Genomic DNA, 26651 nt, shown 5'->3' on the forward strand with positions numbered 1-26651 from the left:
GCTAGGGTACAATCCACCTTTATAAATTGGGTGTTGCACTCACATATTCCATGGAGCACACATTAACCATTGAATATGTGAGTGCAACCATGGATAGCTGTAATACACTATTTTTAGACTGGTCGTTAAGTTGAGCCCAAGGTCATCAACAATAAGGCACAACATTAGTATTGTTATACCATACTGTTATTACTTACTGTATAACAATCTCATGTGATGGGTTAGATAATTGAAGCTGCTTTCAACCAGTTTTTGTTGCAGATTGATTAAAAGTGGGTTAATTTTGCATTCATCTACAAAACTTGAAATAGAACTTTTATATTACAAACACTTGCATGATTGTGGGCTTATTTTAACTTTTGCAATGATATTGTAATATTTTCTAGTGCTTCTTTAAAAGATGTAAGTAAATGGGCTCCAAGTTCATTGCTGGTCTCTTGGATTGCTGGATCGTAAGTTCCAAAAAGGGGTGTAACAGCTAATATGTCTTCACGGTTAGCTTGTGTCAAAATCAATAGAAGGGATTCCTTTATACTGTTATATTTTTGGTGGTCAAATTTAGTTAGCGTTTCTTCATCTAGAGGGTAAAGGACGTCATAAGGATAGCAGTCTTTTGGTACAGGAAATTCAATGTACTTAAACATAGGAAGATCAACAAATATGTTGAATAAGTGCATAAGAGCTAGTGATGTCATAGGGTTTCCAAGAAACTTAAACTCCTGCAATCTGCAACAATGTGACAGACCCAATGCTAGCAGATCGACATGCATATCACCAATATCACATTCTTCAAGAACCAACATTTTCAGTGTCTGAGAAGCCTTAGAAAGAAGCTTAAAGAACATTGATGGAAATTGGCTTGTGACATTGTGTCCACTGAGATCCAGTACTTCCAAATGATCTGCATGGAGGCTATTAGCCAAGTACGCCATGTCTATATTGTTCAGAGAGCAGTTGGCGACTTCCAGTGTTTTTAGAGGTGTATTCATGACACTGAAAAATAATACAAATACTTTAATATTTTAAAAGTAATATTTCGATGTATGTATGACATGTTATATTTTTTTATTCGTTACAGCATTCAAATGCTGATTAACATACATATATATATATATACCGGTGTTCCTAAAAAGAGCCAATATGTCTGGTTTACAGGCTAACAGCCATGAAGAAAGACTAAGGGATCTCAATATGTATAGCTTGTAGAAGAGACGAGAGACTGGGTATATGATACAAACATTTACCGTATTTGCTCGATTATAAGACGAGGTTTTTTTCAGAGCAAATGCTCTGAAAAATACCCCGCGTCTTATAATCGGGGTCGTCTTATAATCAGACTTCAAATAGGTCTGACTATGAGACTACTAAGATCCAGATCCCCCGCAGCTGCAGGGGACCTGGATCCTCCTGTCTCCCCCCCCGCCCCACTTACCGGTACTTCTGAGTCCCCAGTGTGTAGCTGCGTGTAGATGTCTACGCGATTCGCGTAGACAACTTCCGCTGCAGCAGGAAGGAGGTGTGGCTAGCAGCGGGAGTTGTCTGCGTCCATCACACAGACCTTCCCCGGCTGTCAGAGATCAGAGTTCCCCGCACCGGTGCCGGTGCTGCACCGGTGCCGGGAACTCTGATCTCTGACAGTCGGGGAAGGTCTGCGCGATGGACGCAGACAACCCCCGCTGCTAGCCACGCCTCCTTCCGGCTGCAGCGTAAGTGTGTGGGATCTACACGCTGCCCCGGCTATATGACAGGGAAGTCAGAAGCACCGGTAAGTTTGGGGGGGGTGTTAAATGGGGGGCATAAGGCATTTCTAGAGGCAGAGTGCTCTGTGGGCAGGTTGGGGGCGATACACAAGGGGGCAAAAACACAAAAGACATAAGCAGTGTGAAAAAATATTGTTAACCCGTCCTGATGTGGGTGTCAGTGTGGCAAAGCCTGTCCTGGTGTGTGTGTTTGGGTGTTGGTGTTGCAGAACCCGTCCTGGTGTGTGTGTGCTTGGGTGTTGGTGTTGCAGAACCTGTCCTGGTGTGTGAGTTTGGGTGTTGGTGTGGCAGGGCCTGTCCTGGTGTGTGTGTTTGGGTGTTGGTGTGGCAGGGCCTATCCTGGTGTGTGTTTGGGTGTTGGTGTGGCAGAGCCTGTCCTGGTGTGTCTGGTTGGTCATCTGTTTCCTGGCACTTTACTTATTGTAGGAATAAATTGAATTATTTAATTGTTACTTATCCAGAGATAAAACGCCTCCTGAATTTGTAGTCACTTCAGAGGACTTCTAAGCCCAGAAATCCATGAGAAGAAAAGTAAGGGATTTGTGTTATTTACTCTATTTCAATCTGCAAATTTTATTAAAAAGGATTAGTGGTGCCAAATGGTGGCTTCAGGTGTATGATGACATTTTTAGTTTACTGATACTGCCAGTCCCATCATGTAAGATTCAATCCTATATTATCTGCCTAGCACTGATGTTCTCTTTATTCAGTACACATGGATGCCAAGGAGTTAAGATTCTGTCTATTTTATTTCCGTAAAAAGGCCCACCAAATTCCTTGGCACCAGGCCCATGATGCTATTAATCCGGCCCTAGGGATAGGCATGACCTCAGATACAATTTACAGTCCATCTGAAAAATTGTCTTCTCTTGTAAGTTTTTTTAAAATGTATCTTACATCTCAGTTTGTAGTGTAGCAGTTCCGTACCCGTTGACGATATAAAACGCAAAGGAAAAAGCAATTGCCATCACGCTTAGAAGAACCCTTACTTTTTAGGCGAACCGTGTCACAAACTGGGACCGGTGATTCAATTCCATACAGAATTTCGTAGGGACACTGATAAAACTTTCTTTTAACTTTCTTTTAAGAATATAGAACTGCTGCACCACACATTGAGCTGTAAGATACTACATTTCAAAAAACCTATGCACAATTTACAATTATCCTAAACATTTGTCTTATATTTCTGACGTCAGGGTTGCAGTTGTTTCACCATTTGGAGATATTGCTTGGCCCATTATATCTACTCTGTCTGTTACTGCAACAAAATAAACCCAATTCATGCATATTTATAGCACAGTGTATACTACAATATAATTCTTCTTTTTTTTACATGTCACCAGTTATTAATCCTTAAATAAAACACAATCATGTTTTTTATTTACTTGAAGCACTAAGCACAGTGTGATATTTGGTATTTGGGTTATTTATTTCACAAACGTGTGTTTTGGGGAATAGCACACTGATCTTTGTTTCTCCTGGTGTACATCATTTGGTGCTGGGTTTCATAATACCTTGTTCAAAAAAATACAATAAGCCTAATGCTACTAAAAAACATCAAACATCCTTACCTTAGTAGTTTTCTTATTTTCCCTGTCAGAGTAGAAAATGAAAGGCTTAGTTCAGTCAGTTGTGTCATGTTGCTTAGTTTCTCACCAATGCTGCTCAAAACAATGTCATCTTCTGTTGTATACCTAGGAACATTAAATGTTCTGGCAGGAAAAGTAAGGGAAAACAGTTTTGGGAAATTTAAATTATTAAGAAGAACTTTAAGATCATAAAGATCTAGTCGAACATTGTGAACTATTTCTAATTTATGTAGTGAGTCTGGTTCAGCAAGCTTTAATATGTAAAAAAGTCTTTGTGAGGATAGACTATCAGCTCTGAGATCAACACATCGAATCTTGAGAGGACAATGATGTCTCATCAGTAAAGCTTGAACCACAACCTCATAATTCCTTTCCGTAACAAAAAGGTTACACAACACATCAATGTCAAGATTAGATATAGATGCACTGAGTTCCCCATTTGCCATTTCAATCAGAAGATCAAAACAAGTCTGTGAGAGCAGCTCTGTCCTTGCCCACCTTCCCAAAGTCTTCTTGCACTTGCATGGCTGACATTCAATATCCTTTATACCTGTAATATCCACCGATTTAAGTTTCTTTGAATACAACGAAGAAGAATTTAACACGTAATTCTTCAAGCCCCTTAAACATGCAACCAAACTTAGTCGACATGACCAATGAGTGAGATCTTCAGGACAGTCGATAGTTTTACCTAGTATTTTTCCAAGAATAAAATCTTCATGTGGCCAGTTTTCTACCAATGTGTGGATTACTTCCACTTTCTCGTTTAAATAACATGCCTTCAACAGAAGTGGGTAAAGATTGTGAGCAACAGTCTTCATGTTTTTCTTGGCATATTCTTCATTAAAAATAAATGCTTCAGCCCCAATGAACTTAAGTGTCTTCATCCTTTCACGATGAAGCTTACTTGTTGTCTGCTAGTAGGAATGAACAAAATAGTTCGTAGAAGCTTTTTTATTTTTAGAAGCAGCTGACGGCAACAGCTGAGTCACAGGTCTATTTTATTTTTATCTGTGCCATGGCAATTATTTTTTATGATTTGCACTAGCAGCGGGAAGTTCTTAGTTCTTTGTTCAGCATGAGAGCAATATGCCTACTATCTAATAATACAGTTACATAGTAATTATTGAAAGCAATAGTAAATATTGCCTTTAATAATTAATTTTAAATAAATGTTCTATTAATTTCTTGATTTTTTTTTTGCTTTGCGGCAGTCAAATTTCAGGTTCCTGGTCAGAATTGGGTAGTATCTGCAGAAACCAAACTACAGATTTTTTTTTCCATATGGCGCTAGGAGAACATGGGTCAAAACTACAGCCAAATCCTGTGGACAAATTGCCAACAAAATCACCATAAAGAAGAAGTAGGCTGTGGTCTAGTCATTTTTGTCTTGGCTACCCGGATTTGAACGAGTTATATGAAGCCTCGCAAATATCTTTCATGTTAGCCTTGAACTTGACAAATGAGAAAAATGTTCCAGGTTGGTACGATATAGAGAACCATGTGTGTAAAAAATCAGATCCTTTCCTATTTTTTTGGATGCCTCAAACTCAATTTAAAAATAAAAAAATTTCTAGTCTTATTATCAATAATGTCTTATCTACTTTCTTTAAAATTAAGAAACGCTTGGAAGATGGGATTGTATTTACTAACTGTTGTCCGATTGATGTCCTTTCTTTTTTCATCCCTGACCTCTCGCTGGAAAGCTGGAGATTATTGGGTGTGGAAAAGATAGGCGATCTTTTTATCGGATCCCAAATGGCCCCTTTCCCCTTATTGATTGAAGTATATGATATACCAGCTAAAGACATTTTCAAGTATATTAGACTCAAGCATTTCCTTACTATTCATTTGCCAGTTGAGTCTACTCCTTGGTTTAAATTTGTTACTTCTAGTACCCCTAAGAATTTAATATCCCAAATTTTGAAAATCTTTAAGGTTAACAAAAATTATGAGAAGAGTAAGGCACAAAAACAATGGGAGAAGGATTTTGATTTACCTATTTCCTTATCTAACTGGAACAAAGCATGGCAAGTTACTCGAAAAGCGTCTCACTGTTTGAACCTCCATGAACAGTTTTATAAACTCATGCATAGATGGTATATGGTACCAGTCCGCCTTGTTAAACAAAGTGCTCTTTGTTGGCGATGTCATATTGAAACAGGTACACACAAACATATTTGGTGGGAGTGCTCGGGTTTAAGTCAGATTAAAACTCAACTAACCAATCTCTTTTTAACGTTATTTGGATTTAATTTAATATTTTCCCTACAGGGGTTTCTTCTCCATTTAGATCTACCTGATATGAACAGAAATGATTTAACTCTCTGGCTAAACATCCTACTAGCAGTTAAAATCTGCTTAGCTAGGAATTGGAGAAATTCGACTCTTCCTATATGGCCTGAGGTTAAAACTCAGATTAATCAACAATGTTCCGCTGAAAAATACTTCTTTAAGAGATCTAATGCAGAAGAGAAATATAAGACGATTTGGCATAGGTGGCTTCTATATATTGGATAATGATTCCTGTGCATTGTAAAAAATTTAAAATACTGATAATATACCCATATTTATCTCCATGACCCTTCTCATTGAATCTGTGTCTATACTCCCTCTCCTCCCTCCTCCGAATCTCTCTCACGCAAGATTGGTATGATTGTTAGTAATTTGAATGAGAAATCCTAATATAGATTATGTTGGGTATATTTATCATCATGTGATATTACTTCTATCAACCCACTTTGTTTTAATACTTTGAAATTATTGAATGTCTTTGTTATTTGTTTAATTTTTATTTTTGAAAAATATTCTTAATAAAGATTGATATATAAAAAAAAAAAGACCGGACAGGGTGGGTTTGAAAGGGAATATGGGTAGGTCTGTAGTCTATATAACTAGGTGACTTAGATGACCGTCCAGTGATTTGTATTAGTAATCTGCTATGACCTGATTTCTGTCTATAGAAGAAGATGTCTGCAGTGCAGGCATTGTAGGAGAAGCTGCGGGCCTTGAATGGTCATCAGGGCGAAGATCAGCTGCAGGAACTCTTGATTTGGTTCCAGCCATGAAGTAGCTCAGCAGAGCCATAGCTATCTTCATATGTACCAAACGCAAGAAGGGAAAATTGTGCCCCTCGCTATATTTTTACAGAGGTTACTTTATTTACACTGCCTTTAGACACACCTGGCCATAAACATGCCCATGAACACACATATAAACATACACTGCCCTTACTGTTTTTATTTATGTTGGGGTGGGATGTCACTTGAAATTAATGATATATACAATCATCATGTTTTACCCCAGTTGGCGTGTTGGCTGTGCATGCATACTAGAAGCTGATCAGACTCCCTCTGTTAGGCTGTAAAGATTCACTATCTCTACCCCCTTAGGTGACCTTAGCCCTTTATCTTTCCGGCTTGCCCCCTTTAGCTACATTAACCCTCTTACCTGCTGTCTTAGTACTCAAATAATTTACCGTGGTTCTCTTGCAGTCAGTAAGCGACCTCATGTGACAAGTTGGGGGTGAAGGAAGTGACCGAAGCAGCTGAAGAGTGCAGGTGGTGAGTCAGGGTGCAGATAGGGACTGAAGCAGGCAGGTGAGGGTAAAGATGTGGGAACTGTTGTGGTTGAAGGGGGCAGATGCGAAAATGAGAAAGGAGGTCTGAATTGGCTGAAGAAAGCAATTGGGAATGGAGGAGAAAGATGAGCTGAGTTGGCTGGAGGGAGCAGTTGGGAGGGTAAGGCACCAGATGGGGGCTGTGACAGAACCCTCCATCACTGGGGCCACTGGAGAGGCCTGACAGCCAGTGGAGGTTGGGACCCTATTGTACTGTTAATCTCTTTACTGCCCCTGTTGCCTCTGGAAGGCAGATTAACGAGGTGGTTTATATCCCAATATCTTGTTTTATGTTAATGTGGGTTTTGCTGGAGGTAATCGGTAGGACTATCCAGCTCCGTGACAGGGGCTGAGGTGGGCAGTTTTGGGTGTGCAATTTTTTGGAAGTGACGAAGGTAGTTGAGGGACGGAGGTGGCTGTGCAGGCTGCAAGGGCAAATGGGGGCTGAAGGCGGTAGTTGGGATGGCTGGTGATGGTGGAGATGTGGGTGGGTGTGTGATGGGAAACCTCCTTACAATTCTGACATACACTTAGACTGGCACATGCCATGATAATACTTATCATTTCAGTCTATTGATACATATAACCCCTTAAGGACCAGTGACATAGGGAATATGTGACAAAAAACCTTGAGGGCCAAGCATGTCATGGGGTTTCGGCACTGGCAGAGTTAAACCCCTGCCGGTGAACTGAGATAAGGCTGTCAAATCTTAAGGCTTATTCTCCCCTGACAGCCAAAATGTAACAATATTGTTACATTCAATAGGCATTTAAATGCACTAACTTATGTTCAGACATTTCCTTCCAGCAACGTCATCATTAATGATTTGGCAGGGACTCTCTGAGTCTATAAAGACCCAGATCGGGAGCCCTGCCACTAAATCACTGGAGGAAACCCTCTACTGCACAGTGGAACACTTTAGGGGGACCCCCTAATTGCTGTAATGGTGAAAACAAATTGTAAACAATATACATTTAAAAACAAAACAAATTCCATTATATGTAGCATGTTTACAAAATTAGCAAAAGACACTTTCCACCACCTACAGCACTCCTCATTTACCTAAAATACATTTTCTTAAAAATAGAAATATACAAAAATACACTTTGCTGACTACTGTTTTGTGAAAAAAGAATGAGGTAATGTGAATTGTGCATGTCCCAAATGTGGCCTTTTAGCCCCCAAACTACCCAATACACATATGCATTAGTGGTATCACTATACCCAGAAGATGTTGCTGAACACATATTGCGGGGTTCTTTGCTGAACATATATGTTCTGCTGCTGAACATATATTAGGGTGTTGTTTTGAAGTGACATATACCAGGAGCTGTAAATCCATACCTGAAAAAAAAATGTATTGAAATAGCAAAAATGCTACTTGTATTTTTTTTTTTATTCATTCTTTATTAAATATTTCAATAAACAAACATTAAAAAACAAAGGCAGACTTCAATTTATGAATAAAATATAATAGAGTATACGGAGAATGCAGTATATCAATTTGTTAAACTAACAATCAAAATTCAATCCTGTAATACTCTTCATGCATATTCTCATGCACACATTCTGCTTCCCGGTAGAGGGGTCTTGGGTAGAGAAGAGGAGGGATTCAAAAAATGGTTGCCACGGAGTTCAATATATAAAGAATTATATCAATGCATAGGTATACTTTATCATTTAGATAGCTATATGTAGCCAACGGTGCCAAATCAATTCATATTTCTCTATTATATTAGCCTCTTTAAAAAAGTACTTTTATTTGATTTTCAATCTCTAACCATGTTGGGAGAGTTTGACTCATCCAATTCCTTGCCAAACAGATTTTAAAAGCTAATAAGACATTAATCCAAAGAATTTGTTCATTCCTATTGATTCTAGGGAAATCAATATGAAAAAGAAAGTTCTGCGGAGATAACGTTATATTAAATCCAAATAGTTTTAAAAATAAATCAGTTATTTGTAATTTTAATTGAGATAGATATACACAGTCCCACCAAATATGTTTATGTGTGCCTGTATCCAAATGACGACGCCAACAAAGAGCTCCCTTTACTGGTTGGAATTTAGCTATCCGGACCGGGACCATGTACCATCTGTATATAAGTTTAAAGAAGTGTTCTTGAAGATTTAGACAATGGGTTGCTCTTCTAGTAACCGCCCAGCCCATGTTCCAAGGTTGTAGGGAGACCGAAAACTCAAAATCTTTCTCCCACTGTTTCTGAGCGTTACTTTTCTTAAGGATTTTATTATCCTTAAAGAATTTCGATATCTTAGAGATTGTCCTTTTGGAAGTACAAGAAGTAATAAATTTAAACCAAGGAGAGGTGTCAGGAGGAGGATTGTATATTAAAAGATGTTTAAGTCTAATATATTTAAATAGATAATTTGAAGGTATTCCAAATACCACGATCAGAGAGGGAAAGGAGGCAATTTGGGTTCCAGTATAGAGATCTCCTATTTCCATTATACCTAGCAACTTACAATTATGGAGTGATAGGTCCAGAATAAAAAAGGACAGGACATCTATAGGGCAGTTTTTTGTAAATAATACTTTATCTTTCGTTCTTTTTTGGATTTTATAAAAAGAAGATAAAGTAGTATTAATTATTAAACTAGGAATTTTTTTCTTTTTAAAATGGGTTCGAGGCATCCAAAAAAATAGAAATGGATCAGAATTTTTACAAATATATCTCTCTATGTTGTACCATCCTGGATCCTCCTTTTCTTTTACAAGATTCCAAGCTATCATAAAATATATTTGGGAGGCTTCATACAAACTTTTTAGATCTGGATAGCCTAGGCCTCCAACTTCTGTATCTCTCTTAAGCAGATCTGTTGGTAATCTAACCATCTTTGCCACCCAAACAAATCGAGAAAATAAATTATCCCAATCTATAATCGTTTGGTTGGGAACTTGGAAGGGAATTAATCTGAAAAGATAAAGAATTTTGGGTATAATGTAGGCCTTAAGGATATTAATTCTTCCCAACCATGAGGTCTTGATTTTTCCCCAGGTATAAAACATAGATTTTACCTCTAGAAAGAGTTTTTTGTGATTTAGAACAGAAATTTCTTCCAAGACTGCTCGAATTTTAATCCCTAGATAGTCTATCTGTGTAGAATAATCGTTAATTTGAAGCTGTGTTTGAATTAAATTTATCTGAGATTCTGATAGATAAAATGGAATTATCTGCGTTTTAGATATATTAAGTTTATAATTAGAGTATTGTCCAAATCTCGCAACTCCTTCAAGCAAAGCAGGAACAGATATCGACTGAGAGGACATTGTTAAGAGAACATCATCGGCATAAAGACTAATACGATAATCGTATTTACCAATTTTTATACCCTGAATGTTCATAGAGTTTCTGATAAACATCGCAAGAGGCTCGATTGTTAGAGCATATAGCAAAGGAGCCAGTGGGCATCCTTGCCGAGTACCATTTCGAATAAGGAAACAATCCGAGTCTAACATGGGCCCTTTTATTTTAGCCACCGGATTTGAATAAAGCGCCATTATTAAACAAAGGGAGGGTCCATTAAAACCAAAAGGCTCGAAGGATTTCTTTTAAGAATCTCCAATTCACCCGATCGAAAGCCTTTTGGGCATCTGTTGTGGACATGGATTGCATCGTCCATTATTAGTGATTCACGTCACAGACGCAATATCTGTATCTCCCTTTGGATAAACCACTCCCCTAACTGTGGCATATATTACAATACCAATTAGTTCTATTGTTTAAGAAGTGCCTTACCTCTACCACCAGGTAGCACTATAGAGTGAGTGATGTGTACATCTATTGTTTATCTAAGACCATAGATAATGGCTACCTAGATGAAAGGCCATGTGGGCTATACCAAGAACAATGGGATATCAGGAACTCCAGGAAGAAGGGGGAGGAGCAGAGGAGACTGGAAGGACAGGAAGGAAGCAGCATGGCAGAAGCTAAGGGAGCTGTGAAAGTTTGCCAGAGAAGAAGTATGAAATAGAAAGCTGCTCTTCCATCTTGGGCTAGTTAAGTGCCAAGAAGCTAGGACTAGTTAAGTGCCTAGTATTGTAACTAAGAATTAGAAAACAACTACTGAAAGAATCCTTTAAAGTCTTCTATATGATCCTGGTATCTAGAGCCATTTTGGAAACTGAACACCAAAGGAGTCATTTGATATGCTGATACTCTCTGAAGTTAAGTACATATGTTATTACAATGTTATTAGAATATAATTGTTGACTGTCTGTAACTTTGTTATGGTAACCTTTTTTGATATATTGTTTGTACCGCTAGAGGTATTAATAAAGTATATCATTATATATCATAACATCTGTTGGTATTCGTCTTTACATAATTTAACTGTATTCCTGAATCAAATTTATTGTTGTATTGTTAGATGTGTTTTGTCTAAATTGTGTATTTAAATATTAGCATAATTTTGCATAAAACAGGCCACGACCACAACAATTGGCGTAGTCGGCAGGATACAGTAAAGATTATTAATGAGAATACCGTGTATTTACTGTGCATTTATCGCATAAAGTTACAGATTTGTATGTTTACACTCTAGTGCTCTAAAGCCATGTGTTTGTGTGTTTAAACTCTAGTGCATACCCCTATATTACAGTAGAGAGTCTAGTGCATAGAACTCGCTTGTAATAGTGTGTAAAGATGTTCAGAACACTCAAACAGAAAGCAGCTGTAGCAGGGCAAGAAAGATCAAAATATGGAACAATTCCTGTATGGGCAGAATTTGGTAGTTGGAAAGCCATTTCTGAGGAACTGATAAAATATGCAGCTCCAGTCTATCCTGATGCTGGTACTGAACTTGGTGTGCAGGCATTACGTTTAGACCTAGGAGTTTACTCCAAGAAAGAGCGGAAAGCCGCTGCCACCACAGGCTGGATAGTTGTGCAGGCCCTTAGCCGCGAGGTGCAGAGAAATGAAGCATTGAAGACAGAGTTGCAGGAAGTCAAAGATTCTTTAGTTATGACCAAAGAATGTATGCGTAGTAATGCGTGCCATTTGGCTGCTCTAGAAGAGAAATGTACTAACTTAATGGTAAGCAAGATCAAGCACAGGAGGTTGCAGAGATGTAGAAAACTAGAGCCTGTAAGTAAGGTGCGAGCATGGTGGCAGATCCCACATGGGATCCTGCAGAGACTCCCCGGTCATCCGATGATGCGTATGTGTCCTTTTCTGAAGATGATAATGAACTGGACCGGCGACAGGCCTGTCCTATCATTATACAACAGCAGAAAAGGAGAATACACTGCGACCAAGATAGGGAGCATTGGTTGGAGAAATGGTGCACGTGATGAGATGAAGGAAGTGGTAAAGAGTTACACACATATGGAGCTCATTGAGCTGGCTAAGACACATAAACAGCAAGTGGGTGAAAATGTGGGCGAGTGATTACTACGCATGTGGGATGGAGGAGCTGACAGTGTGCTGTTGGGTGCAAGGGAAGCCATAAGTATGGGGCAGCTGACACTGAATCTGCAGCTCATGCAGGCATTACGGAGGGTGAGAGAGATTAGGGGGAACTTTTCATTGGTAGACATGGTTCGCCATGCTTTATTACAAGTTTATCCATCACACTCAGATATTGAGCCATCGACCCCATGGGTAACAATTAAAGATGCCATAAATCATGTAAGGATTATGGGTTGTGTTGCAGGATTGAACAAGGGTAATTGGGAAGGCCCTGATATGGAGGATTTTACAGCTAGCATGCGGTCAAAGCTTCTAAAGACTGCACCGCCATATCTAAAAGTTCCCCTGCTATCTCTGCTCTATGGAATGGGAAACAATAGAAAAATACACCATGTAACCACCCTATTGGCTGAGATAGAAGAGTTAAACATGGAAACCAAGGACACTAAGAGGGTTTATAAATCAGAAAAGGCTAGAGTGCAATTTTCAGCACAAAAGTCGGATGGGAATCCGAGTAGGATGACTAGAAGGCAAATGTGGCATGACTTGTTACAGAATGGTGTACCCAGAGAAGAGATAAATGGTATTTCTACTGCAGAGATGTTTAAAAAGTGGAAATCGGTAGTGAGAAGGCTTAGGCAGGTACACAAAGTTGCTTACAACCCTTGTAGTATTAGTGAGTCACTGACAAAGACTTCTCCACATTTAAACATACATACCAATGTACATTTAGAAGAGCCACCCCTACCTAATGATAAAGATGGCAGGACGATTAACAGGGCCATGACCTCCCCATTATTACAAGATGGTGTGCTCCCAGTGGTAAATGTGGCAACAGTATCAACTAGAGATCAGTGCCAACAGGTTGCTGGGAGGAGGGATAAGGCAAGGAAACAGAATGGGGTATGGATAAGAGGGGCAGAAACTAAAGAGGTGTTGCAGGACAGCCCTTTGACAATTGAAGTCCCTGCAGGTGTTTTAACTCTTTCCAAATTTGCAAGTCAGAAGTCAGGGGTTAATCATATGAAACAGGACAGTACGGAAACTATTAGTGAGGGGTGTTTGTTTTCGTGCGTCCCTAGTAAAAACCACTTAAGGGAACATGTAAAACCTGTAAATGTTTCTTCCTCAGCCATGCCGGTTTGCCATGTGCAGAACCGACAGCCTGGAGGACAAAAAAGAGGTAGATATTCGACCAGCTGACAGCTCTATTAACACGTTTGTTTTGCCTGTTTTAAAAGTCGGATGACTCTGGGTTGACTGCTGACGATCTGGATGTGGATGCAGCAGCACCATTAGTGAGTGCTGCGGTTCAGAGTAAGTCAATGCAGATGAATGTATATGTAAACAGGCAGACACGTGGCAGGCTGGGATTGAATAAGCGAATGCTCTCTTTAATTCTCATTGCACCAGTGGTGAACAAACAAGTTGGCTCTGCCTGGAAGAAGAAATTGTATACATACAGGTAGTGCATCAAGACACAGTGGACTGAGTATATTTGAGCATAATGCAAGATAAAGATACAAAGAAGAAACATCGAGCAAGGTTGCCAGTCACAGAGTACATTGTAATTCCGTACTCCTGCAGCTGCAGACCTGTTAAAAAATGGCTCACAGAACATGTGAATTTACTCAGAGAAAGAGAATGAGTAGTTGATTCCTCATGAAGAGGGTGGCCGCACAAAGTAGCCCTAAAGAAAAAAAGATGGGCAGATTAGGCAGTTCAGCTGTGGAGACTGAAGACCTAGAGGTGGATTGAATTGCCAGAAGAGTTGTGGCTTGTTGTGGATCCAGCAAGAAGAGACTGTTAAAAGAATTCAAGGAAGAACCAAAAGAGATGAACGTTATCCAATTACCACTAAGCATATAGTGGTCCCTTGCCTACCACCTAAAGCTACTAGGATGGTAGAGTGGTGCAAAGAGTTTTTAGGAGAGCTCATTCGAGTACTGTACCCAGTAGTGATAGATTGAGAGTGGGAATGGGTTTGCAACCATTATTCTTTAGTAAAGTACTGACTACAAAATATTATAGTGTGGGAATTTGGGTTGAAGAGGATGTCAGAGTATGAAACATGAGGGGTTGATGTCTTTGTGGAAGGGGGTTGTATTGTTTTCAGAACCCCGGGAACTGAATTGGATTAGAAATCCGTTTGGATATCCAAATCAGCCCTGGTAGTATAAGGATGACCGAGGGATAATGCTATTATAGGAAGATATTAATGGAGGTTACTAGGCTTTAGTCAGGAAGGCAGCAAATGTACTGTTGTGCATGATTTGTAGTGCAATGATAAGTGTGATGCTTCACCGTGTCTTATTTTCTCTCTAGCAGATTGGTGTCCTTTTTAAGAGATCCTGGCTTTCTATTGAGGATAAGACACTTCACGCAGCAGGGAGCATGGAGTTCCACTTCCAGGGATTTTATTGGAATTGCTGTCTTGACAGGATCAAGATCGATCAAGATCAAGAGGAGTGTCACACGAGGGAAAGATTCAGTTGGACAATCTTTTGGGAATAACATTTAGGGTTATTATAACTGTTATGTTTTTTATATGTTTGTTTGTACAAGATATCTGTGAAATGAGTGCCATGGTGGGGGGATTATTTTCTGGAGAGATACATTTATGTATTATTGCTATATGATGTGAATCAAGAGGTGGAATGTTGTGGACATGGATTGCATCGTCCATTATTAGTGATTCACGTCACAGACGCAATATCTGTATCTCCCTTTGGATAAACCACTCCCCTAACTGTGGCATATATTACAATACCAATTAGTTCTATTGTTTAAGAAGTGCCTTACCTCTACCACCAGGTAGCACTATAGAGTGAGTGATGTGTACATCTATTGTTTATCTAAGACCATAGATAATGGCTACCTAGATGAAAGGCCATGTGGGCTATACCAAGAACAATGGGATATCAGGAACTCCAGGAAGAAGGGGGAGGAGCAGAGGAGACTGGAAGGACAGGAAGGAAGCAGCATGGCAGAAGCTAAGGGAGCTGTGAAAGTTTGCCAGAGAAGAAGTATGAAATAGAAAGCTGCTCTTCCATCTTGGGCTAGTTAAGTGCCAAGAAGCTAGGACTAGTTAAGTGCCTAGTATTGTAACTAAGAATTAGAAAACAACTACTGAAAGAATCCTTTAAAGTCTTCTATATGATCCTGGTATCTAGAGCCATTTTGGAAACTGAACACCAAAGGAGTCATTTGATATGCTGATACTCTCTGAAGTTAAGTACATATGTTATTACAATTGTGGTAAAGTGTATGGGAGAGTGGTTGATGGGATATATATCTCACCTGGTTTCCTCAGCCAGGCATGGTAGCAAACCCAGGTGCTCACAGGTGAGGCTTCCTAAGCTTGTTACTGGGGAGGAAGCCTTAAAAGAGAGGGCTGTTAGGTTTGCAGGGAAAGGAGAAACTGAGTGAAGGAGCAGCTACAGCCAGCGCTGCAGCCCACCAGGTATGGAGCTTTACCCGTGCTAAACCTGTTATTTTGCTTTGTGCCAGACCGTAGGCTTGTAGAGAGGTATCTGGATGTTTAGTTAGAGCCGGACAGGCTTAGAGTTTGTTTTGTTTCCAAGGTGCTCTGTGCCTACAGCATCTAAATAAACACGCTTTACATTTGAAACCCGTGTGAAGACTGTCATTGCCACCTCATGCGTGAGCTGTTCCCTACACAATGTTATTAGAATATAATTGTTGACTGTCTGTAACTTTGTTATGGTAACCTTTTTCGATATATTGTTTGTACCGCTAGAGGTATTAATAAAGTATATCATTATATATCATAACATCTGTTGGTATTCGTCTTTACATAATTTAACTGTATTCCTGAATCAAATTTATTGTTGTATTGTTAGATGTGTTTTGTCTAAATTGTGTATTTAAATATTAGCATAATTTTGCATAAAACAGGCCACGACCACAACAGCATCTAAGGCCATTATAACCGAGGGAATTTTATTTCTATGAATAATTTCGATTATATTGAAGATACGACGGGTGTTTTCTTCCCCTGCTCTACCCGGGATAAATCCTGCCTGATCAGGATGAATGAGGTCTCTAATTACTTGTGCCAGTCTTGTGGCCAGGATTTTTGCGTAAATCTTAACATCGATATTAATAAGAGAAATAGGTCTATAATTAGAGACCAAGGTAGGGTCCTTTCCAGGTTTTGGGATAGTTGATATAGTTACTTCCAGCATTTCTCTTGGAAACACAATAGAATTGAATGATCTTAGCAAAATAGGAGAGATCACCGGATCTAAGATTTGGAAAAATAAGGCTGAAAAGCCGTCTAGGCCAGGGGATTTCCCTCGTTTGAGTGCACCAATTACATTTGAAATTTCTTGTAAAGAAAGGGGTTTATTCAGCTCTATTAATTTTTCTTCTGACAATCTTGGAAGACCAAAATTCTCCAAAAATTGAGTGATATCGGATGAAGGAACCAGAGGTTCAGATAAGTTATATAAGGCTTCATAACAGGTTTTAAAAGCATTACTAATTTGTTTTGGTGATATACAGGTTTCTCCATTATATGAAATCCTTTTAATTTTAAATTGTTGACTTTGTGCTTTTTTTAATTTTTTTTTCAAAATCCAATGTTTATTAAGATTTTCAACATTTTCCATGGGGAGGGGAAGGGGGGTAGGGATACAGAAAGAAAAAAGGGATGGGGGTGAGGAAGGGACAATCGAGGACACGCACAATATCACACGGGCAAATGAGCCATTAAAGAGCGTCAAAATAACAATACACCCAGAGGATTACAGACAAGAGTAGGGCCAAGCAGGGTTCGGCTCCGAGCACACAAAGCCCCAGTGGAAGCGAGAAATATACATCAACACAGGGGCCAGGCCGGGAATACCAGACCACAGAGCCTATAAAACGCGTCGGGACAGATAGGACAACCAATAATACCAGGTCGATGTATACCCCTCTCGCTGCCGCGCAGAGGCGGCAGAGGGATCCTCCAGTGCCCTGATCCCCTCAACCCGGGCCTCCCACTCCCTGACGGTCGGAGGGCAGGCGCTCTTCCAGTGTAAAGGGATGAGGCTCTTGGCCGCATCAAGGAGATGGCGGACAACAGACTTTTTATATCTGGAGACAGGGAGCGAGGTGTGATGCAACAACATAGGTAGAGGCTGAAAAGGCGGGGGGGAATCGGAGAGCTCCGAGAGTATCCGGTGGATCTCCTTCCAGAACTCCCGTATCCCAGGGCAGTCCCACCAGATATGCAACATGGTACCCACGTCCTTGCCACACCGCCAGCAGCTGTCAGAGGTATGCGGAAACATGAAATGTAGCCTCTGGGGCGTACGGTACCAATGCGTCAAGAGCTTGTAATTCGTCTCTTGTGTTTTAGTAGCTTTAGAATTCTTGTGTGTAAAAATAAAAATTTTCTCCCAGTCCGCGTCAGAGAGTCGTGTGTCGCATATGGTCTCCCATGTCTCACAGAAAGAAGGTCTCGGGGGAAGGGGAGCAGCGAGCAGGAAGGAATAAAGCGATGAGATAGCCCCCGCTGGAGGGCGCTCCCCAACGCACCATCCCTCAAAAATCGTCAGGTCCCTATGTAAACCACGGTAAGTAGGAAGTGAGGAGATGTAATGCACAACCTGGTGATATGTGAAGCGCTCCGTCCAGGTAAGTGGCATTCCCGGCCGCAACGCTTCCAACGGCACAACCCCACCATCACTCAGCAGAGCCCGGATCCGAATCGGCGGGGGAAGCCCCAAGAACTCCAACCTCGCCCAATCGCGGCCCGGGGCGAAATCAGGGTTGCCCCACAGAGGCAGCAGGGGCGAAGGCGATGTGGTCAACCGAGCTCCCAGCCCCGTGGCCCTCCACACCGCCAAAGTAGGCGAGAGGAACGGGTGGCGCTCCACCCCCAAACCGGCTCTAGGGCCCCACACCGCGTGGAGCACACTGCTTCGCAACTCTCCTAGCTCCAACGCAACCCACGGTTTTGCAGCCGGACCTACCATGTTCCATTCAATGATCCGCAAGAGGTGCGCGGCTTGATAGTATTTGTAGAAGTCAGGCAGCGCAAGACCACCCGAGGATTTGGGTCGAGTAAGCTGCGAAAACCGCTGCCTGGGGCTCCTATTGCCCCAAATAAAGCGAGTCACAGCAGAGCGGAGGGCATCAAAGAAGTCGTGAGGTACTCGGATCGGGAGCGTCTGAAATAGGTACAACACCCGTGGAAGGAGGTTCATTTTAACAGCGTTAACGCGGCCCACCCAAGAGATATACAAGGGCGACCACCGTTTAAGGTCCGCCGACAGCGTTGACAGGAGAGGGATAAAGTTCTCCCGAAATAACCCGTCTACAGTAGGCGTCAACCAGATGCCCAGATACTTCATCCTCTGAGCGCACCACCGAAAGGGGAAACTAGTAGTGAGCGTCTGGGCCAGCTGCGGGGGTACAGATATGTTTAAAATCTCAGATTTGGAGTAATTAATCTTGAGATTGGAGAGCTCGCCATAGGAGCGGAATTCAGCAAGAATGTTGGGCAGCGTGACCACGGGATTCTCAACCACAAAAAGGAGGTCATCTGCATAGGCAGCGACCTTGTGCTGCACTCCATCGACACGAAACCCCAGGATATCAGGGTTAGAGCGTATAGCTTCCAGGAAGGGTTCGAGAGACAGCGCAAACAACAGTGGGGACAAGGGGCAGCCCTGTCTCGTGCCATTCCCAATAGGTACCGGCGGTGAGAGAGCACCATTAACACGAACACGGGCCGTAGGCTCAGTGTACAGAGCCCCAATCCACGTCAACATGAAGGGGCCCAAACCCTGATACTTCAACGTAGTGTGTAGGAATGTCCAATCCACTCTGTCGAAAGCTTTCTCGGCGTCGGTGGAAAGGAGCATAACCTGTCGGGAGCCCGCAGTCGCTCTGTGTATGATGTTCAAAAGCCGGACAGTGTTGTCCCGAGCCTCCCTCCTAGGGACAAACCCCGCCTGATCCGGGTGGACCAATTGTGGAAGAAACCGTGCCAACCGTAGCGCCAGCGCCTTGGCAAAAAGTTTCAGGTCGGCGTTCAGCAGAGATATGGGCCGATAACTCTGAGGTAAGCAGGGATCCTTACCCTCTTTGGGTATGACTGTGATCGTCGCCGCCAGGGTCTGAGGGGCGAGGCGATGACTCTCTCGGAGAGAGTTCACAGCCGTGAGCAGACGAGGGAGCAACAGGTCCGAGAAGGTTTTATAATAACCCAGAGGCAGGCCGTCCGGGCCCGGACACTTCCCCTTTTGCGTAGCCCGCAAAGCCAGGGACAGCTCCTCGATAGAAAGTGGCTCCTCAAGCGCATCCGCCTGTTCCCGAGTGAGACTACGTTTAACATGATGCGCCAGGTATTGGCGGAGACGCTCGCTCGCAGAATGCGGAGCCGTCCGGGATCCCCCCGGACATAAACCATAGAGGGAAGAGTAGTAGGCGTGGAACGCCTCTACTATCTTAGAAGGGAAGGGCGAAACAACCCCCGCGGCCGTGCGGATTTTGTGGATGTGAGTGGCCCTTTTCAGGGGGTTAATCATTTTAGCCAACAGTTTGCCGTGTTCCTGAAAGAATTTCTGGCTGTACAGGGAGGCCCTTCGAAACCGTGAATTCAATAAGTCACTGAGTTTACCCCGTAGGACCACAAGTTCATGATAAGCGTCGCCTGTCAGGGATTGTTTATGAATAGTCTCCAGGTGCATAATGCGCCCGGTAAGCCTGTCAATCTCCCGAGAACGAGCCTTCTTTCGCTGCGAGCCCTGCTGAATAAAGAATCCCCGTATCACGCTCTTATGAGCCTCCCAGAGGACCGGGGGGGCTGTCTCCTGCCTATCATTTTCAGCAAAGTACCTCTCCAACTCCAGCTTAGTCTGGGACACCAGAGCATCGTCAAGTAGGAAAGAGTCATTAAGTCGCCACGTCCACTCCCTAGGCCTGTACAAAGGTGAGTCCAAGGTCACGGAAACCGGGGAATGGTCTGACCACGTCATCGGGAGTATTGAGCTAGTCCGTAAAAGGTCAAGATGGGGCTGAGCAAGAAAAATATAGTCTAGACGGGAGTAGCAATTGTGCGGTGAGGAGTAGAATGTGTAGTCGCGATCAGTAGGGTGTAAGGAGCGCCAACAGTCGACAAGGCGGAGGTTCGCCAAGGAGCCGCGGATAGAACGCAACTGGCTCAGGGGAGAGCAGCTGGATCCCGATGAGGTATCCACCTCGGGGCAGAGGGGGACATTTAAATCGCCGCCCAGTACCAATACACCCTCCTGAAAGTCAGAGAGGGAGGTGAGGACGGAGCGCAAGGCAGCATGTTGACCCCTATTCGGGAGATAAATACTGGCAAAGGTGAACATGACCTCTGCCAGCTGGCCTTTAACAAAGGTGTATCTACCCGACGCGTCTAGTAAAGTAGCTTTGAGGACGAAGGGGACCGATCGGGCAATCAAGATAGCCGTGCCCTTAGACTTGGCCTCCGCATTGTTGCTAAAGTATCCCGTGGGAAAGTGCAAGTCCCTGAAGGTAGGTGCCTGGCCCTCCTTAAAGTGTGTTTCCTGCAACAAAACAACAGACGCTTTATGGCATCGAAATTCCCGAAGGGCCCTAGAGCGTTTCTCAGGGATATTCAGCCCCTTAGCGTTAACAGTGTAGACGGTAAGCCATGTCTGAAGGCAATGAACTCAACGTCCCGGATAAGGAGGGTGAGAAGAGAAGGATAGGGTGCGGGGGGGTGGGGCTGAGGTCGGTAAAAGGAAGAAAGGAAACCACAGGAAAGGAGGGAGAGGGCAAAAGCAATGTGGGGTGAAAGTGTCAGTTACCGGGCAGAACCTGTGACCCAGAGGGGGAAGACAGGAACCCCAGAGAGAGGGGGAGTGACACCAGAGCCCCGTGGGGAAGTGAGAGTAGCAACCGAAGAAGAATGCGTCGCAACGATAACGAAGTCGCGACCTGTATCTAGCAAAGAGCAGCACGGAATGATCCGCCACCCGCCCTGTGATACAAACAATATAGAAAAAACACCAAAAACAAATAACAATCGTTCAGTGTAATGCGGAGCAAGGCAGTATAGCCAGATGTGAATTAACAAGCAACCAACAAATGCCACAGCAGGGCAATCAGGCATGGACAGACAAAACCCCGCGTCCGAGGAACATCAAAGATCCGAGAGCAGCCAATGTCAATAGGACCACATATATGCACATATGGAGACATATAGACAGATATATATATAAAAAAAAAAAAAACCAAAAAAAAAAAACATTAAATAACAACGACGCGGGAGGAAGGCACATGCGTGTAGAGACATGTGCAGATAGAATATGCGTGTGCGTGTATGTGTATAGATAACACGCATGTGTATGTGCACCCCTAATATGCGCGGGCATATGTATATATAATATGCGTGTGTGCGTATGCGTACACACAATATGCGCGTGCGTATGTGTACATATATAATATGCGTGTGTATGTGTAGATATATAATATGTGTGTGTGCGTACATATACCATGCGGGAGTGTAAATGTATGGATACACAGAGATGTGTATAATTAACCAATATCATGCATTCTTGATAATACATGCAGTGTTAGAGAACGAGAAAACCTCTCGTATGGGAAAAAAAAAAAAATTCTTAGATAGAAAATCGTAGCATCATAAGTAATATGAAATAAGTGAAAACAAAACGGCAGAAGTGTCTGGTGATTAGAAGCCAAAGTGACTGCCGTATTACCTTGACCCACAGCGTTAGGTCAAGCCTGACCGACTAACATGGCTGTTGTCAGAGGGAGAGGCAGGTGAAGTTGGAAATCAACACTTTATAAAATAACGGCGATAGGAAGAAATAAACAAAAAGAAAAAGAAAAAGAAAAAAGAACGGCTCACGCGGGCCATGCGGACAACACGGCAGGGAGAGTAAGTCCCAGGTAGTCCCGGAGAGAGCCTCGGAGAGAGAGCGAGGACGTCCATAAACGGTGCGGATGTAGTAGAGCAGCACTCGGCGCCGGGCCACGAAGACGCAGCGGCGAGAGCAGAGCCCTCCACCTAAGGCTGGGCTGGAGTGTCGTCCACTGCGGCTCGACGGGGGGGTCCAGCTTGTCGGTGTCCATGCACCCCGGCAGCAGGTCGGCGCGGTCCAGGTCTTGGGTCCCTGTTGAGCCAGTCCTCCACGGCGATCTCCGGCAGCTCCAGAGCCTGCAGAAATGGGCGCTCATCCGCAGGAGTCCGCACCGTCTCCGCAGTAGAGCCCCTGCGCACCGTCAGTGCAAAGGGATATCCCCATCTATAGGGGATCCCACGTTCCTGCAGAACCGCCGTGACAGGCCGCAGAGCCCTGCGAGCTTGGAGCGTGTAGCGGGACAGGTCCTGGAAGAGGGAAACCTGGTGCCCATCAAATGTCCAGAAGCGCTGGGCCCTGGCTTTCTGCATGATCTCCTCCTTTTGGGCGAAGTTGTGCAGGCAGCATATAACGTCCCGCGGAGGATCTCCAGGGCCGCCACTATATCGTAGGGCCCTGTGAGCGCGATCGAACTTAATAGGTGGCCTGTTGGGGTCGTCAAGCCGGCCCAGGATCATGGAGAACAGCCTGTCCAAAAGGCGTCGGAGGTCCTCAGGGCGTTCACCTTCGGGCAAACCCCTCACGCGGATGTTGGAACGACGGCTCCGGTTCTCAAGGTCTTCCAGATGATAAAACAGGTGAGTAAGTTGAGAGGTACAGGAACGCTGGAAAGACGTAAGCTGGCGGTCAACGTCTCGTGTCCGGGTCTCAGCGGTCGAGAGTCGGGCATCTAGGCGCGTAATATCAGCGCGCAGAGCCGTAACTTCCGCACGGACGGTTTGTTTCACCTCGGAGACGAGAAGGCTGAAGTCATCTTTGGTAGGTAAAGTGGAGAAGATGCGGCGCCAGTCCCGAGGAGAAGGCTCCGGGGAGCCACTCAACGGTTGCTGTGAAGAGGACTCATCTGAGGCCTGGGAGCACGCGGGAGACGGCGCCATGTTGGAGTCCTCCGGCTGAGAGTGTAGCAGGGCCGGAGTCTGGAAATATTCCCTCAGCGAAGCCAAGGGAGCCTTGCTGGCGGTCCCCGGTGTACCCGGGTCCGTTGGCACTCTTTTATTCCTGCCCATGTCAGGTGTAGAAGGTGTTTTTAAGCAAGTTTAGGAGCGGGTGGAACGGAGCTCTCAAGCTAAGCAGCCATTTTCGTCGGCAGGCTAACCACGCCCCCTCTTGTGCTTTTAATCTTTTAGTAAGATCTTTACCTACCCTATTATTAATACAGTACCATAGTGATTTCAATCTCTCCATAGATATTTCAGTCTTAAATTTAAGTTTAGTAACTATTAATTTTTGAATGCTCTCTATCCGTTTACAAAGATCGTAAGAAAGATTTTGTTTGTTTGTCCTCTCGAGTAATGCCAGGTCAATATAAAGATCTGCAAGCTCCTTTCCTCTCATTTTTTTTAACCAAGCTCCCTTTTTAATCAAATAGCCCCTAAGGACTTTATAGTGGTGATGGATTGCACCTAAACGGAAGAGGGTTTGCTGTGCTAGGGGAGAGGATGGCTAGAAGGCTGGAGGGGTTTTTAAACTAGTGGCAGGGGGGAGGGACACAGAGATCTTGAAAATGGAGATAGCGCAGAAAGGAGAGGGGCTTCAGATCAGAACAAGGGGGGTGGAGATGGGGGGAGGGGCAAGATCAGAACAGAGGAGGTATGTATTAATAAAAATTCTCATAAAATTCAAGAGACTCAGGGTAATATTAAATGTATGCTTGCTAATGCAAAGAGCCTAAATAACAAAATGGGAGAACTAGAGGCAATAGCATACACTAAGCAATATGATATAATAGGCATAACAGAAACATGGTGGGATGAGACCCATGACTAGGCAGTTAACTTAAAAGGTTATACGTTATATAGGAAGGACAGAAAAAGCAGGAAGGGAGGAGGAGTATGCTTGTATGTTAACAACAAGCTAAAGTCAAATATTAAGCATCTTGAAGGCGACAAGGGGTTTGTGGAAGCTTTATGGGTAGATATCAACTTGGGGCAAAAAAAAGGAAAAGAACTACTGGTTGGGATATGTTATAAACCACCTAATGTTAATAATGATGAGGAAGAGCAGCTGTTGGAGCAAATTGCATCTGGGTAACACGTTTATTATTGGAGATTTTAATTACCCGGACATAAAATGGTATAGAGGGACTAGTAGTTCTGCAAGGGGATTCAGGTTTTTGAACCTGTTAAATGACACATTCATGTCACAACTGGTACAAGCACCAACTAGAAAGGATACTTGTTTGGATCTGGTGATAACAAACAATGTTGATCTTGTGTCTAACATTCAAGTGGGGGAGCACTTCACTTGGGTAATAGTGATCACAATATGGTCTCTTTTGAAATAAACTCAAAAAAGAAATTGCCCATGGGGAATACTAAAACGTACAATTTTAAGAAGGCCACTTTCAATAAGATAAGGGCAGCTTTACAACTTATTGACTGGCAAAAACTCTTCAGGGATAAAAATAATGAGGAAAAATTTAGTATTTTCAAACAAATATTAGCAGGGTACACTTCTCAGTATGTACCACTAGGAAACAAATATATAAGAAATAAATTGAAACCGATGTGGCTTAGTGGGGACGTTAAGCAGAAAATTAAAAATAAGAAAATGGCTTTTACAGCATTTAAATCAGACGAATCAGAGGCATCCTATATAAGATATAAGGAAGCCAATAAAGCATGAGGGTGTTTGCCAAAGAGAGCAAAAAACAAAAATGAAAACGTAGGTTCATTAAAAACAGAGAGGGGAGTGTTGGTTAAGGAGGACCAGGAAAAAGCAGAAACTTTAAATGACTATTTTTCCTTAGTATATATTAAGGAGGAACCTATGGCAATGGATATACATAGGACCACTGAGAAAAATTTTCAGTCAAACTGTGAGTGGATGGCTCAGGACAAGGTGCTGCAGCAACTAAAGAAAATTAATGTTAACAAAGCTCCGGGGCCTGACGGTATTCACCCACGAGTACTTAAGGAGCTGAGTCAGGAAATAGGTTAACCTCTGTTTTCGGGATTCTTTTCTTTCAAGAATTGTACCAGAGGATTGGAGGAAGGCAGATGTGGTTCCTATTTTCAAAAAGGGTTCAAACTCTGTGCCCGGAAATTATAGACTTGTGAGCTTAACTTCAGTGGCTGGAAAAGTATTTGAAGGGCTGTTTAGGGATAATATTCAAGAATTCCTTGGGAAGAACAGTATTATTAGCAAAAATCAGCATGGTTTTATGAAATATAGGTCCTGTCAAACTAATTTAATTGCATTCTACGAAGAAGTAAGTAGAAGCGTAGATCAGGGGGTTGCAGTGGATGTAATCTACTTGGATTTTGCCAAGGCGTTTGACACGGTTCCACACAATAGGTTAGTATTCAAACTGAAGGAAATTTGTTCTTGGGTAGAACATTGGTTTAGAGATTAGAGTTGTTATAAATGGTAAATTTTCAAGCTTGTCAAAAGTGGTAAGTGGTGTCCCTCAGGGTTCTGTTCTGGGACCAATTTTATTCAACATATTTATAAATGACCTGGCAGTAGGCGTTGAAAGTCAGGTTTCTGTGTTTGCAGATGACACTAAACTAGGTAAAGCACAGCCCCGGAGGGAGATAAATGGACGCAGGGGCCCATGACTGGGGGGGCCTGGGCTGCCCTTCCTCTCCACTTTCACCTTTTGTACTTTCTAAGTTAATTTACTAATCTGCCCAGCTATATGTAAATCTTCTGATTAGGGGGTCACTCGGGGTTGGTCAGCAGCCCCTAGTGACACCGCCCATAATATGGGCTATAAATGGGCGAGGGTCCGTCCGGTGTTTCGGTTTCAAGGGAGCTGCCGCGGAGCCGTCCAGGTCGTCGGCGTGTTCCTGAGTCGCCTGTGAGAGGTGAGGGAGCTGTACGCTCCGAGGCTGACGCTCGGGAGCTTGTTCCTGCTGGTGCGGCCGCCATGCGGTCTGAAGGAGCGGGCACTCTGGTGTTTCGCGCGCCTCACCTAATATGGCGCCCGCCACACCGGGATCGTCGGCGGCCATCTTGGAAGGGGAACGCTCAGTTACTTCTTCACGCGCTGATGCTGAAGAGGATTTTCTGGGCACACCTGCCTTACTGCGGCAGGGTTTTTCTGCGTCTCCCAGTTCTACAGCCAGGCCTGTTACATCCACCTTGGCTGGTGGTCAGCCTTCTGGTGAGCATGGTTGTTCCCTTCCCCCTTTTGCAC

At 43.1% G+C, this 26651-nt stretch overlaps 1 protein-coding gene across 1 annotated transcript; it reads right to left on the minus strand.

Annotated features, from left to right (window-relative positions):
• Positions 1-347: 347 nt before the first annotated feature.
• LOC149273210 (leucine-rich repeat-containing protein 14B-like) lies at positions 348-4236 on the minus strand. The gene is made up of 2 exons (XM_089506593.1): positions 3332-4236; positions 348-993 (listed from the first exon to the last, which is right to left on the minus strand). Exons 1-2 carry the CDS (start codon positions 4234-4236, stop codon positions 348-350), a joined length of 1551 nt encoding a protein of 516 aa, XP_089362719.1.
• Between the last annotated feature and the right edge of the window lie 22415 nt (positions 4237-26651).

The sequence above is a fragment of the Sceloporus occidentalis genome, unplaced genomic scaffold, assembly GCF_023333645.1.
Source record: "Sceloporus occidentalis isolate IW3139 unplaced genomic scaffold, rSceOcc1.0.p SCAF_396, whole genome shotgun sequence".
NCBI classification, from domain to species: Eukaryota; Metazoa; Chordata; class Lepidosauria; order Squamata; family Phrynosomatidae; genus Sceloporus; species Sceloporus occidentalis.

What these genes read in the sequence shown, in the direction of transcription:
- LOC149273210 (XM_089506593.1), bottom strand. Translation starts at nt 4,236, where the DNA reads ATGAAGACACTTAAGTTCATTGGGGCTGAAGCATTTATTTTTAATGAA. An exon ending in AAAATAAGAAAACTACTAAG is followed by an intron (nt 994 to 3,331) that starts GTAAGGATGTTT and finishes ATTATTTTTCAG; the next exon opens with TGTCATGAATACACCTCTAA.